General features: G+C 50.3%; 1 protein-coding gene across 1 annotated transcript; it reads left to right on the top strand.

The window, feature by feature from the left end:
• The first annotated feature begins 3,512 nt into the window (after positions 1-3,512).
• Pik3ip1 (phosphoinositide-3-kinase interacting protein 1) lies at positions 3,513-15,637 on the top strand. The gene is made up of 6 exons (XM_028870705.2): positions 3,513-3,582; positions 4,441-4,557; positions 4,645-4,764; positions 5,740-5,940; positions 6,054-6,132; positions 14,122-15,637. Exons 1-6 carry the CDS (start codon positions 3,513-3,515, stop codon positions 14,324-14,326), a joined length of 792 nt encoding a protein of 263 aa, XP_028726538.1. The 3' UTR covers positions 14,327-15,637.
• The last annotated feature ends 20 nt before the right edge of the window (positions 15,638-15,657 follow it).

The raw sequence follows: 15,657 nt of genomic DNA, 5'->3' as shown, positions 1-15,657 counted from the left end.
GCTCTGTCTCCCGAGTGCTGGGATTAAAGACGTGCGCCGCTGCCACCACCACCCGGCACACATTTTTATTTTTAAGACAAGCTCTCACTAAATTGTTTGGATTGGCCTTGAACTCAATATGTAGCCCAGGGTGGTCTCAAACTTAGGACCCTCTGTCAGAACACAGTCCAAGAATGGAGTTGTGTGAGAATTCTGAGTGCTCATGAGAAAACAAGAGTCCCATGACTTCAGTTTCTTCAAAACACAGAATTGTTCTTGAAAAGTGTATTTATGTCTCTCCCAGGTGTAGCGGACAGAAGAAAGTATACTCCAGCTGTTGTTATTCATGTGCCTCTATGGGAAAACCAGGTTTCTGTTTTGTTTCGGTTTTGCCATGCATGGCTTGTCTTGTGATTGTATATACTTTTACTCAGGCAACTCTTTAACCCTCAGAGGATAGTTTCCTGATGCTCTGAATAAAGTTGGCTACTGCAGGAGGCTTTAGTCTGCCTTGTTTTTAGGCCCCACTCCCCCAGGTTCATGCTGCCAATTCCAGTGGTAAGCGATGCTCTTGCCTCACAGTCCTCAGACCCTGAGTTCCAGGCATGTACTTCATGCACTACAGCACCTAGCCTGTACACATTCTTTAGCAAGTGAGACACACCCCAGTAAGTATGTCCTTCCCTCTGTTTCACTCTTTTCTGTAACAATCTGTAACAATACTGACCTTTCAAATATCATGTCTCTTCCAACTAGAATTTAAACTTCATGAGGATACAGATTTCAAATATTTTGTTCACACAAAGAAGTCCCAGTATCTAAAACTACCACCTAGTATCTAGTAGGTTTTCTTTTTCTTTTCTTTCTTTGTTTTTTGAGATAGGGTTTTTCTGTGTGGCCCTGACTGTCCTGGAACTCGCTCTGTAGAACAGGCTAGCCTCGAAATTAAAGAGATCCTCCGGTCTCTGTCTCCCCAGTGATGGGATCAAAGGCATGCACTGCTACCATCCGGCATCTAGTAGGTTTTAAAAAATAAGTATTTGTAAAATTAACAAAAATGTTTAGCAATTTTTTTTTTTAACGTTTAAGACAGGGTCTCATGTAGCCTAACTGGCCTCAAACTTCCTATGTACATACCCAAGGATGACCTTGAACTTCTGATCCTCCTGCCTCCACTTCCAGAGCAGGAATTACAGGCTTGTACTTTCTAGTTTGTGTTGTGTTAGGAATCAAACACACTATCGACTGGGTGGAGAGGGCATGGCTCTGTTGGAGAACATTATTTTAAGGGGTGTTACTTTTGTTTATGTTGCCTCTGTTTAACTCTGTGAAGCTGTGTTACTGTGCCTGTCTAGAACACCTGATGGTCTAATAAAGAACTGGCCAATAGCACGGCAGGAGAAAGGAGAGGTGGGGCTGGCCGGCAGAGAGAATATATAGAAGAAGAAAACTGAGAAAAGATCTAGCAGCCAGAGAAGGAGGAGGATTCCAGGGGCCAGCCACCCAGCTACACAGCAAGCAACTAAGATTTACAGAAGTAAGGGAACGGGAAAAGGAAGATGGGATAAGATAAGAAAAGCTGGCTAGAAACTAAGCTAAGCTAAGGCCTGGCATTCACAAGTAAGAATAAGCCTCCAATATGATTTATTTGGGAGCTGGGTGGCTGGCCCCCAAAAGAGAAAAAACCTCCAACAATATGGCTCTGCACCTATGAGATCTGATTTCAAATCTTCAATGCTCACATTAAAAGCTAGGCTATGTATGCCTTATAACCCAACACTGGAGAGCACAGACAAGAAGATCCCCAGAACTGGAGTGTGCTGTCAGGAGGACCACTGGCTAGCCAACCTAGCTTAAATGTCCCGCTCTGATTCAATAAGAAACCCTGTTTCAGGGCAGTAAAACACTGGACGTCCTGCTCTGGCTTTCATATCTACACACATGGGCACATACCACACACTCATGTGTTAACACCCCCCACACACATGCAAATTCCTTTGGTGGCATTTATTTGTATGAGTATTTTGCCAGCATGTATGCTGTGCACTAGGTGAATGTCTGGTACCTGTGGGGGTCAGAAGAAGAGGGCACTGGATGCCCTGGAGCTGGATACAGTTGGTCTTGAGCTGAGTGCTGGGAACTGAACCCAGGTCCTCTGCAAGAACAAGTGCTCCTAACCACTGAGCCATCTCTCAGCCCCGACGACGTGTTTTTAAAAAAACACCTCAGGCGGGTTGAAGAGATGCTTCAGAGGTCAGGAGTACTTGCTGCTCTTCCAGAGGACCTGAGTTGAGTTCCCAGTGCCCACTTCCCCCACATCCCATGGCCCACAACTGCCTGTAACCACTGTTGTAGGGGACCTGAAGCTTTCCTGTGGCCTCTGAGTGCAGACATGGATAGACATACAAATAAACCTTTTTCTTTTAAAATACACTTCAGGGTTCAATCATTTCTAATTAGGTAGAATCACATCAGCTTTCTACTATGATGAAGTCTACAAAACTTATTTAGTGGTGTTATTTCCCCCTCCCTCCATTATTGTGGCAAGATCAAAACAGAATCTCCCATTTCTATTCTGGGATCTGCCTGAGTCACAAGGTAGTCTTGGCAAATCACCCCGCTCTATCTCTCAGTTTACTGAAGCTGTTTGGGCACTTCATCTGCCAGCCAAGTAGAAAGAGGGCCCTTGCCTAACTCCAAAAGCCCCAAGTTACGTGGATGTGGCTTAATGACGTATAAATTACTGCAACTGGATCTCCCACGGACTGGTGCGGGGAGACATGTTACTTAGCTTCCGGGCTGATAGAAAGGGCAGACTTTACAATGTGGCTAGCAAATCCAATGCTTGTATAACATGTACTTTCAACTAAAGATACCCTTTCTGCATTCCTACTATATATGGCTATCCCAAACCTCAAATGTGAGAAAAGGAATGTGACTGACCTGACCCTGGCAAAGTACAGCTGAAATATATACAAATGGGTATAGAGTTGCTTCCAGGCAGATATTCTCCTGATTGGTGCTGCCTACGTGGTTTCAAACGCCTCCTGCTTTTGTAGCCAGCATCATCTTTTACTACTATGCAGTGTGTGCCTCGGCGCTCCGAATCCACCCCGCTCCGCGATGCCTTCTGACACGATGACTCTGTACTCACAGATGGAAAAAGAAGAGAAGCAAAGCTCTGGGGATGCGGTCGGTGGCGCAGGTCTCAAACGGATCTGCTGCTAAGCAGAGGCTGAACCTCTCTCTCTCTGCCACTCTTGACTTGGCCGAGTTCCTCTCTTGGCTCAGGGTTAGTGATCTGGTATGGTCTAGGAGGCTTAGGACCCAGGGGGCGCCTTTCAGCTGAAAAACACCTCGGCTGCAGCAAGCTGGCTGGGAAGCTCCCAGTTCTAAAGAGAGGCTGTTTACCACCAGAGCACAACAAGGGCCGGTCTGACTGCCAGGCTGGGAACGAGGAGGCAGAACCGCGGCCAAGGAGACCCCATTTGGACACTGGCTGTTCAGTCACCTGCAAGCCGGGAGAGGCGAGGATGCTGCTGGCTTGGGTACATGCATTTCTTCTCAGCAACATGCTTCTGGCAGGAGCCTATGGATCTGGAGGTGAGATTACATTTCTTTCTTTCTTTCTGCAGCAACTTAATGGAGCAGAACGGGTAGAGCCCCGGGTTTCCCGAACGCGGCAGGGCTGACAGGGAAGGAAAGCTTTTGGCTGTTTTCTTGTGATCCTACGAAAGCTTTTCCTCTCCCCTCTCTCTCCTTCCTTGCTAGAGGCTTGCAGCTCCATCTTTGCCATTAAGAACAAAGACAAGTAGTCACTTTCTCTTTCCCTTTCCCTGACCGTGAGTGGATGGAGCTGGGGAGTTAGCTCCTCTATCCCCAGAGTCCTGCCCTTTTAAAGTCCCTTGGCTTGCTGTGGCGGGCGCACAGACCTCCTCCCCTCTCCAACTTCCTCCTGTGGCTCTCCGCTGAGAGGCGTGGGAGCTGAAGAGATGGGGCAGATTCCCTCAGCTGGGTCTCGAATCACTAAATCAAAGGCTTTTGTGGCATTCTCGGGGGAGCTGGTGGTGTCTGTTAAACTAGCAGAAGGTGGCCGTATCCGTGGCAAGGGAACATCAAGTTTATGTAACATTGACTTCTCAACACTGGGATGACTTCCAGGTCTTGACTGCCCAGAACCAAACTCGCTATCTCCACAGACCGACCTTAGCCAGGCTTCCTGCACCTCCATAGTGGTCCCAAGTCCAAGAGTGTTAACCTTGCACTTGTGCAGGCTTAAAAAAAAAAAAAAAAAAAAAAAAAAAAAAAAAAAAAGCTAAACCTCTGAGTGTTGTCTGTGGATCAGACGCCGCTAGGGGCATGCCACGACTCTCCACTTTCACTCTGAGGTCCACGGGGCTTTGCCCCCCGCCAGGCCAGAGAGCCGCACTCAGGGTCCCGGGCGGGTCCTCTTCCTCGCAGGCTGCTTCTGGGACAACGGCCACCTGTACCGGGAGGACCAGCCCTCGCCCGCGCCGGGCCTCCGCTGCCTCAACTGGTTGACCGCGCAAGGCGGCCGCGAGTCGCCCACCGAGCCCAGTGAGTGTCCGCCCCGGGGGAGGCGGGCGGGCGGGGTTGGAGGGCGGCGGCCGCCGCGGCCCTTGACGTCTCTCCTCTCCGCCTCAGGCCCTGGCAACCACAACTACTGCCGGAACCCGGACCGGGACCCGCGTGGGCCCTGGTGCTACATCAGCAGCGAGAGCGGCGTCCCCGAGAAGCGGCCTTGCGAGGACGTGCGCTGTCCAGGTAACCACCCTGGACCCCGGGGAGGGGACGCCAGCCCCGGGCGCTTAGCAGCCGCGGTTCCACCCGCCGTGCACGTGCGGCCGCTCGACGCCCGCCCCGCCCCGTTCCGTCCTCGCGCCGTCCGATTGGTCAGAGCTATCTCCAGGCCGCGGAGCCCAAAGCCCATTGGCCGCCGCGGCATTCGGAGTGAGCTCATCCTCCGCGAGCACTTGTAAACAACGGTGGGAGGCAGCTTGCTTCTAAAGCCCAGCGCCCCGCTGCCTTTTGCTGTGTGTACCGTCTGCTGTGAGCCGGGTTCCGTGCTCACAACCTCCGGGAAGAAGCAGTGTGAAAGAACTGAGTCACCCAGAAGTTGGGAGACCTGTCAGAGGCCATGGGGGTGTCCAGATTTGTATCCAAAGCTTTTAGACTTCAGATAACTAAGACAGTTCTCTAGGATTAAATGAAGCGATCAAGGTCAAGCATTTAACACTGTGATTGGCACGAATCTCGAGCTCAGTGTGGACTGTCTCCTGATGTGAAAACGGGGAACCCTCTGGAGAAATCCTCTGGCAAATCCAGCTGGGTGTTGGAAGATAGTAAGGACTTGAAGAGGCAAAGTGGGAGGCAGGAGAGGCTGTTCCATAAGATGCTTTCCTCACATTTGCCTTGCATCCCATCCCATCCCTTTCAGGTCTGATCTTGCCCCTGGGGCAGGCAGGGGAGTTGTTTTTCCCTTTCTGTTTTTGAGACAGGGACTGACTGTGCAACCCTGGCTGGCCTGGGACTCACAGAAATCCTCCTGCCCCTGCCTCTCTAGTTCGTCAATTCGGTGTTCACCACCACTCCTGGCCTGGGACAGGGTTTGATTTCAGTCTAGGGGGGCATTTTAGGGTGGACCCCCTTCTCTAATGCCCCCAACACTCAGGTCAGGTTCAGAAGTAGAATGCACTCTGGGTAGGCTCTGATGAGAGCGCTTTCTCACCTCACCTCCAGACACCACTTCCCAAGCACCAGCAGCTTCTACATCACAGCCGGAAGAGAAGTCTGAGGCACCAGATGACGAAGAGGCACAGGTGTTCCCTCCTGCTAATGTCCTGCCGGCCAGGAGCGAGGCAGCAGAGGTACAGCCAGTGATTGGGATCAGTCAGCGTGTGAGGATGAACTCCAAGGAGAAGAAGGACCTGGGAACTCTGGGTATGGTTGCCCCCTCCCCCGACCCACTGCCTTTGTTGGAATTCATCAGATGATGTCGTTTGCTGATTGTCTGGAGAGTGGCTAATAGGACCCCTGTGTCCTGTCCCCCACAGGCTATGTGCTGGGCATTACTATGATGGTGATCATCATTGCCATTGGAGTTGGCATCATCCTGGGCTACACTTACAAGAGGTGAGTAGTTTCTCTTCCTGGCTCTCTTGGAATAGGGCTAAGGAAAAGACACAATATCAGGTCAATTTCTTGGTGACTTCCAAAAGGAAGTAAGGTATTGAAGGAAGAAAAACCAGCTCAAGAGTAGAGATTTGGTTTTAGTCACTACCAGGTGATCTCAGACAGCTAGGGTAAGGACTTGGATACTGATACCCCTCCCCTGCAAGGTCTCCATCTGTAACCCAGACTGGCCTTGAAGGAAGAGTCTCAAACTCATAATCCTCCTGCCTGCACCTCTTTAATGGGATTTATGAGTACATTTCACCATGCTCTGAAGGGGACCAGATTCATTTTGTGAATTTTAAAATTCTGCTACTAAGATGGGTGTGATGGATGTACATCTGCTATAATCCCAGAACTCAGAGACTGAGGCAGGAGGTTTACAAGTTGGGACTGTCTCAAGTAGAAGAAGAGGAGTTGCTTGAGTTTTTTGTCTGCATGTAATGGTATGGCTGTGTACCTCATGAGCACTTGGTACCTAGGGAGTCCAGAAGTGGACTTGAATTTACTGGAGTTGGAGTTGCTACCAACTCCAGTACACAGTGAGCTACCCCATGGGTGCTGGGAATTGAACCCCTGGTCCTCTGGAAGAACAGCCAGGGCTCTTAACTGCTGAACCATCTTCTCTCCAGTCCTAAGACATGGTCTTTAATCTCAGTAGGCAGAAGGTGAATTGTCTCTGTTTGTAGGCCGATCTGGGTTACAGAGTGAGACCATGGGTCACAACAAGACATTCTGCTACTGGAAAAGGTTCCTAGCCCCTGGTCTTGCAGTCTCACAGTTGGGGCTTACATTTCCTCAGTGGGATGTTCTTTAGGGTAGGAAGAGGAAAAAAATATGTTACAAGAGAATAATCCATTTGTTATTCCTTACCCCATATGAAAGTACAAGAGGCTATTTGGAAAGCAGGGACAGACCTGCAGCGGGACCGCAGGAGGAGGAATGCTTATTTTGAAAGGGCTCCGGAGAAGCCCTGTGGGGCAGGCCTCTCATAATCCGTGGTGTGTGGCTCTAAGAGTCAAAAGCACTGTTACAGGACTGGCTGTTGGACAAAACCAGGTATTGGACTTCTAGCCCCAAGGACCCAAGAAGCCTTCCTGTAAGGGAAATGATACAGGGGGCTGCCTTGTCCAGGAGTGAGAGCCCTTAGCTGAGCCGTGTTGAGGTCCCTCTCAGCCATTATTTTATAACCCCAGGGTGTTCGTAGAGGCCCGGATTCAGCCGGATTGCAGATCGAAAGGGGAAGTGTGGTATAGTTACCACAGCAACCACGGGTGCCACCTGCTTCTGCTGCTTCAAACACTTGGCATGCCCCAGCTTCACTTTTTTGTTTTGAGACAGGGTCTCACGTAGTTCAGGCTGGCCTTGAATTCATTATATGGCAAAAACCGATCTTGAGTTCTTCGTTGTTGTTGTTGGTGGTGGTGGTTTTTTGTTTTGTTTTGTTTTTGGGAGACAGGGTCTCACTATGTAGCTCTGGCTGGCATGGATCTCTCTAGGTAGACCAGTCTGGCCTTGAATTCACTGAGAAGTGCCTGCCTTTGCCTCCAGAGTGCTAGGCTTAAAGACACCAAGCCTGGCTCCTTGAATTTTTAATCCTCCTGCTTCCTCCCCAAGAGGGCTGAGATTATCCTCACCGTCACTCTTATGAGACAAATGCTATCCTTCCCAGTTTTCAGATGAGGAAACTCGAGGCTAGAAACTCAAGGCTAGGTGCCTTGCCTGTGGTTACACATCCAGAATATGGTGGAACAAACTGCCATCTGTGTGACCGGGCAGGCTGCTTCTGGTTACTAGTCCAAAGCATTCCTGTGTGTGACAGCTTAGCGCGTGCATGCATGGCACACAGGGTTCATAAAAAGCTCCGTTGTGCTTATCTTCAAAATATGGGTACTTGCCGAGTTATTCACCTTTTCTGGGTCTCAGTTTACTCATGAGTCAGGAGTTAGGGATGAGGACTGCAGCTCTGATGTCTCGAGAAGGACACCGCTGACTGTGTGGGTTTGAATCCCAGGGCTTCCATTTGCTTGAGCAGATGGTTTTACTGGTTTCTCTGATTGTCCACGAGTCAGAGAGCAGAGAGGTTCAGAGTCAGAAACCATGGGCCCGAGGGAGCATCCTGACCCCCAAGACCGAGGCTGTGGTCCACAGAAAGACTGTGGACATGCGGGTCCAGGGACACCTGCTTGTTCATTTAAAAGGTGAAAAAAAAAAGAGTAGTTGCTTTGCCTGTACAAGCCACTGACCCAACCATGCTGCCTCGAGCCCTGAAATACTCTTCTCTTCCTCAGCCTCTGGCAGCATTTGGCTGTCATCCAATACGTGACAGTTTCCAGACCTTCCAGGTGCTCAAAGTAACTGCTCTTAATTCTAAGCTCAGCTGGTGCCCAGTGTAGAAACCAGGTCTTTTTTTTTTTTTTTTTGTTCTTTTCGTTCCTCTCTTTTAGGCTGTCATGGGACTGCCATGTGACCTTGAGATTACTTTCCTGTAAACTTGGGGAAGGCAGTCACCAGACTGTCTCTAACCTCGGACCACCCCTTTCCTTAGCAAACATGCTCTGAGAACAACCTGTTCAACAGGAAACCACATGTGGGTTAGAAACAAGCTCCGAGCCACCTTCTCCCCACCATTAGGGGACAGATGTCAGGGCAAGAACTGGAAGGTGAATGCCATTTCAGGCAGCTTTTGCTTGGTGGGCATCTTGCCTGTTAAATGGGGATCTTGCTCCCCATTCATCCAGCCACCCAAAAGTATTGTATGTAAGCAGCTGCACAGTAATCAGACACAAATCTCAATAACAGCTCTTTGTGTCATGCTTTCTTGGTAAGTCAGGCCCTTTCTCTGATCTTGCCCAAGGCTCTTCCTAATGAGGAGCCGAGGCCTAGGAGAGTTAAAGTACCATGTCCCAGGTGCCCAGACTAGACCGTGTGTTGCTGTTGTTGTGTGTGTGTTTCTTGTTCTGTTTTGAGATAGGTTCTCACTCTGTAGCCCAGGCTGGCTAGGAACTCGCTCTCTTATTTATGTGTGTGCATGTTTTGCCTGCATGTATGTCTGTGCATCATGTGCATACCTGGAGGGTTGTGAGCTGCCGTGTGGTTGCTGGGAATCAAACCTGGGTCCCCTGAAAGAGCAGCAGATGCTCTTTACTGCTGAGCCATCTCTTCAGCCATGGCCAGGAATTCTTGGTCTTCATGCCTCAACTTCCCTGAGTGCTAGGATTACAGGTACGAAGCATGAGCCACCATGTCTGGCTGGACAGGAAGCTATATCTAAAGACTGTCAGTCCTCTCCAGAAAGTCTGTCAAAGCCGGGGAGCTTCATCTAAATTTCAGTTACTTGGGGCAGCAGGAAAAAGAGAAACTTCTCAAAACATGATAGAGTTAGAAAGCAAAAGAAATAAGATCTTGTTCTGGAATTCCCTCCACTTGTGGATCCGCACACAGCAAATTATTTACCTTGTCTGGGCCTCAACGTACTCACCAGGGAGTGAGCTCTGCTGACCCTCCCAGCCCCGATACTTCTTTAGAGGACAAAAGAGGACACATTGCTTGGTTTAAATCCTAGCTCTACTCTCGGCTTAACATTTCTCTCCCTCGTCGACCTCTTCTCGGCCTTTTCAGGTCTGAGATGATACTAGTTGGCACTTAGGTCTCACGAGGATGGAACTGGTGTGCTTTGGGTATACTGTTGTATGTCTGTACGACAGCCACCTTGGGAAACTCGCCCAGAGCAGCAGGGTGGCACAGCATGGCTCCTGACTTGGAAAAACAGCAGCAGCTCAGAGTAGTCATTGAAGAAACCTGCACTGCCCTGAAGAGGTCTCCATGGTTTCCATAACCTTGGGGTTAGGAGCCAGAGGCAGGTAGCTCTGCTTCCTCCCATCTCTTCTCTCTGGCCAGCCCGGCTTGCATGTCTGACCCCAGAGCAGTCGGGGTAATTCCACAGGACCTGGGGCTTGGCTGATGGAGGGAGCTTCCCAGAGTCGGGAAGGGTGGGCAGGCATCAGGCGTCCCCCTGGGAGGAAGGGCTTCAGGGTGGGAGTAGAAGGGAACTAGTTTAGCTGGGTCTTTGTCCTAGTTAGTAACTTAGGCCACGAGGTGCAGCCAGGCCCTGGACGGGGCAGCTCCCTGACCCTGCTGAGGGCTGTCTTAGCTCTGCAGGGAGTTCTTATGCTGATAAAAAGGGAGGGAAACGGTAAGTCAACACCATTTCACCCCCTTGGGAGAGGAGCTGAATCGGTGAATAAGCCTTTGTTCTGTCTTGGCTGCCCGACAACAGCCCGACTTTCCCCCACCCCCACGGCAGTGAGAGGGTGCTGGGCCGACTAATGGTCAGTTTAGCAGGCCTGGCAGCATCAGCCACTTCATCTCTAGGATTCCCAGGCAGGACTCACAGCAGGCACGTGGGGTCAGGCATGCTTCCAGGCTCCTAAATGAATGAGGCCAATCCAGACTAGTCACAGTGTCTGCTTCCTTTACCCTTGGTTGCTCTTCCGGCCCTGTCTCCCCATTAATAGAAATTGATTTTACCCCTCTAGGCTTGTGTGTGATGAGGCCTGACAGTTATCAGCTGCTCAGCAGGTTACAGACACACGCTTCCTTCATGAAGGAGGGAGCTGAGGCCAGCAAGGCTTCTTCATGTAGGAAATGGACAGTGCATGTGTAAAGTGTGTGGCATCCATCAAAGATGTAGTAGTGCTTCTCTTCCTGGGTGACAGGACACTCCCGGTACCTTGGTCAGGTATTCCAGAAGTCATGGGTTCCTGGTTGCCTTCTTCCTCCAGCCTTCTTGTAGACTTTGAATTTTAGCCTCTGGCAAAAGATACTCAAATGTTTCATTTTTGTAAATCACTGCTAGCTCAGGGAGGAGGATCCTTTACTAAAATTAAACCCAGACCTTCCAAATGTTTCTGTACGTGAGCAGTCTTGAAGAGCAGGGCTTTTTATTATGCAGATAGGTGTTTCCTTCCCTAGGGCAGCCAACCACAGCTGATGGGTGACTCAGGGTATGAGGGAGGGGATGGTTATTCTAGACGACCCTCTCCATGAATGTGGATCTGTTTTTGCCTGTGGGTACTCTGGGAGGTTTTCTGCTGTGGGAATTGATACCCAGTTCAGATGGTAATGCAAGAATGGATGCTAGGCTTAGTGACGCATGCCTTTCATCCCAGTGTTTGGGGATGGGGCAGAAGAAGGACAATCTCTGTGAGTTCAAGGCCAGTCTGGTCTACAAAGTGAGTTCCAGGACAGCTAGGGCTATGACACAGAAAAACTCTTTCTCAAAAAAACAACGAACAAAGAAAAGGGGGGGAAAGATGGGCTAGGCCTGGGTTTCCATGTTGAGGAACTTGGTTGCCCCTGTCCCCCAGCGACTGTAGGAGGATGAGCCTACTGTGACCTTACATTTGGGATCAGATCATATCTCAGGTAGGGCACTCTGACAGAATATCCAGGGCTCTGGAGATTATCATGCCCCAACTTCTTGTCTCACGATGGTGAACTTAAGACCCAGAGAGGAGGGTATCACTAAGTCAGGGGAGTTCTTGTCTTGGCTAGGTACTAGGAGAGGTCTTTGAGGGAGATGAAGGCCATGTTGCCCTGTGAGTCAGGGCAAATGATCATAACCCGGGAGCTCATGCACTAGTGTTAACATTCTTTCAATGATCTTCGAGGCAGGTGAAGAAACCCAGGCACAGAGCTGTTTTGCCAAGCATTAAACAGGCTGACTGGAGCGAGGCTACTCAGGAGTCAAGAGAGCTGGCTAATTAAAAGAGAGCCCGAGGTTCCTGTGCATTTGACCTCCAGAACTCCACTCTCCAGCTCTTATCATTGTTCATCACGTGATGAATGCAGACCACAGCTGGTCATAGCTATGTCCCTGAGATCTGAACCAGACTCCTGTGTTTTGTTTCAGCTGGAGGGGAGGTCTGGGCAGGGCAGGGAGCAGGTTCTCGTGGAGGGAAGAGGCCCCTGCTCTCCTTGCTGTGATGAGTGGGTTTCACAGTACACATTGGGCAGGACCACCTTGGAGATGTACTGGCCTTGTTGACTGGCTGGGATGACTTCTTGCCCTTGTTGCTCTTGGGGTCCCCATCTACCTCACATTCTCCAGCACCACATTGCAGGGCCTGCTGAAGCCCTTCACCTGGCCCTGGGCCTTGTTGTTGCAACTGTCAGTGAACACCAGTGTGTTATTCTTTTTTTTTTTTTTTAAGATTTATTTATTTATTATGTATACAGTGTTCTGCCTGTATGTATGTCTGCAAGCCAGAAGAGGGCACCAGATCTCATTACAGATGGTTGTGAGCCGCCATGTGGTTGCTGGGAATTGAACTCAGGACCTCTGGAAGAAGTGCTCTTAACCTCTGAGCCATCTCTCCAGCCCCAGTGTGTTCTTCTTGAGCAGACAGAGGGGACCTGTGCTGACTTCCTCATCCTCCCACTCCTGCAGTCCCTCTGGGGGCCGTCCCACTCTCAGGTTTATTGAGATTTGTGGTGGTTTCGTTGGAAGATCACTCCCTCCACTGCATTGCTCTGGCCTCTACTCCAGCGTCCTGTGTTGTTTTAATCATATCTCCCTCTGACAGGGTTTTCCTGGCAGCTGAGCCCAGGATGTTGGTTTCAAAGGATCTGCCTTTGGGTTCTGGACTGGTTCTGGCATGCAGTCTATTGGACATTGTGTGTGTGTGTTGGGGGGCAGGGTAGGGATCCATTGGGAAGCATTCTACATGTGTAGTTAGAAGACCTAAGTTTGAAGCTGGGCAGTAGTGGCACAGGCTTTTAGTCCCAGCACTCTAAAGGCAGAGGCAGGAGGATCTCTGAATTTGAGGCCAGCCTGGTCTACAGAGCAAGTTCTAGGACAGCCAGGGCTATATAGAGAAACCCTATCTTGAAAAAAAAGACCCAAGTTTGAATCCCTGTACCACCGTGTCTGCCTTAGGGGCTGACTCTGGGTCACAACTTCTCTTAGCAGCAGCCAGAGCACAATAAACTTGTTGGAGCCTATCCTGCATCCTCAGAGCATCCTGTAAATGCTCTGGACCATTTCTTTGTTTATAAAATGAACAAGAACTAAGTTTTCAGGCTGAAGAGAGAATGAAGTGAGATGATTCATTTGTACATACATACATACATACATACATACATACATACATACATACATCCTGGGCATAGAGTGAGTAGTCTATATAAGCAGAGCAGCACTATGGCTCGGATGGGTCACTGAGCATCAGGAGAAATCAAAGGCATTGACAAATTTGAGAAGTTTGAAAACATTTCATTGTTTTCCTTTGTTCTATGCAGCCCTGACCCCTTCTGCCTCTGCATGGGTTGGGAATGGTTCGTTTCCAGCCTGGGCTCCCACTTTCCAGGACTATAGGATGAGAAGGCATTCTTTAAATCAAAAACTTGTTTAGTGATGAAGAGGGTGCCTGCCTGCTGCTGCAGGTGTAGAGGTCAGAGGGCAGCTTGAGAGATGGGTTCACCTTTGAACTCAGGTCACCAGGCTTGGTGGTAGGTGCCTTTACAGGCTGAGCCATCTCACCAGCCCAAGAAGGCAGGCTTATAGCAGGATGGTCTGGTCCACTTTCTGGACAATTCCTTTGGTTAGGGATGAAGCTCGGGTCGTTCTTTGGGTCTCTGGGATCCCTGGGCTGAAAACAAAGCTCCACCTTGCTTTCTGTTCCTTTCTTCTACACCGTCCTCATTGGATCTCATATAGCAGCCATCCCCACCCTACAGTGGGGAACAGAGACAAGAGCCAGCAGCGATGCCTTGTGGAGTGTAAGGCAGCCTGGACGATGGCTGGCTCATGTCTTGGGCCTGGGGGGACGTTAGTCCGGGCTTGGTCAGGTGATTCATCACCAGGGTGAGCTCCTGCTCCAGCTTTGGGAAGTTAATTGAGCAAAGCCATGATGGAAGCACACCCTGAGTGTTTTCTCTTCTTGACAGGGGGAAGGACCTGAAAGAGCAACGCGAGCAGAAAGTGTGTGAGAGGGAGATGCAGCGAATCACCCTGCCGCTGTCTGCCTTCACCAACCCTACCTGTGAGACGACGGACGAAAAGACCATCATTGTACACAGCAACCAGACTCCTGCTGACCCTCAGGAGGGCAGCACCCTCCTTGTGGGCCAGGCTGGCACCCCTGGGGCCTGAGCCCCTTCGGTGGGCAGGTGCCCCTGCAGACACTGGTACAGGACAGGCTACCTTCCTGCAGCTGGGAGGAGCTACATTTTGTGTTGTGGTTGAAACCCTATCCCATTTTTCTTTTGAGCGGGAGCTGCGACTCCTCATGACAGAAGCAGAAGCAAGTGGCATCATGGGTGAGTGTGAGGAGGCTGGGTCGGGCCCCTCAGTGCTCTTTTCTATCCCTTGGAGCAGGATTTGCCTGTGGATGGTGACCGGCACAGTAGCCACGGTGGCGCTGTGGCACCTAAGGGCTTCCACATTGCCTGAACCAGGGAGACACCGAAGGTGCTGTACACCTAAGGTGGCCTCAGCCTCTGCCTTCCCATTTGTCACCCAGGAACTTGAGTGGCGTATACTGTTATTCATAGTTAAGGTCAAACAGGTCATGCATGAGGCAGCATTAAAAACAAAATATATATATATATATAGTATTTGGGATGGGAGGTCCCCTCTGACTTCTGAGAACCAGAAATGAATTTATACAACAGTCAGAACTGCAAATGGATTCTAGATGGGGGCTACTGGCTGTGCCCCAGCTTGCTGGCAGTGATGTGCCTTGATAACTGTGGGCCAGGCCTGGGCCCAAGGGACTCTTCCTGCTTTGTAAAGAAAGGGCAGAATTGCACTAAACATTCCGCTTAGGAAGACACAGGAGAAGGGCCCACCTCTGTCTTCAGCCTCAGACTTGGGTCTTCAGATGGTCTCTTCAGGGGTGGATAGGAACCTCTCCATTTTGTGCTGATAAGAGAATAGCCAGCCCGCCCATGGGAATCACACAGTCAGACCAGAGGCCCGGTAACAAAGGCACGGAGGGGCTCACAGCAGCCCGATGGCCTCCAGGCCAGTGCCTTCCACAGGGCTGGGCTAGCAACGTGCACAAAACAATCACTGAAGCAAGCGCTGGGAAGGACCTTCAGGGTCTCCAGAGAGGGAAAGCGTCTTGCCCAAGATCAAAGCAATTTCTGGATGGCCGGGAGTCCCCAGCCTCCTGGCCTTAGCAGTGTCCCCAGCCAGGCGCTCTCTACTGCCCAACACAGAGAGGGTGGGTGGGGTCCACTCCCTTCCCCATGCTGCTGCCTGGAGCCAGCTGTTGAGGGGGCCTAGACCTCAGGGTTCCCATGGTGGAAGTGACTATGGGAAAGAGAACAGTACTACTTCCTACTTTTCTATGAAAGTTCTTCTCTGTGTGTATGTTTTATATACCTCATTCTGACACCTGTGTATTGACTGTGGGAAATTGCTCTGCATTTGACTTATATAAACACAAAACACAACTCCGCTTGCCACATTTTTGTGGT

This window comes from Peromyscus leucopus, chromosome 7 (assembly GCF_004664715.2).
Source record: "Peromyscus leucopus breed LL Stock chromosome 7, UCI_PerLeu_2.1, whole genome shotgun sequence".
Classification (NCBI taxonomy): Eukaryota; Metazoa; Chordata; class Mammalia; order Rodentia; family Cricetidae; genus Peromyscus; species Peromyscus leucopus.
The sequence above is the reverse complement of the archived record's forward strand: the minus strand, read 5'-3'. Positions and strand labels throughout refer to the sequence as shown.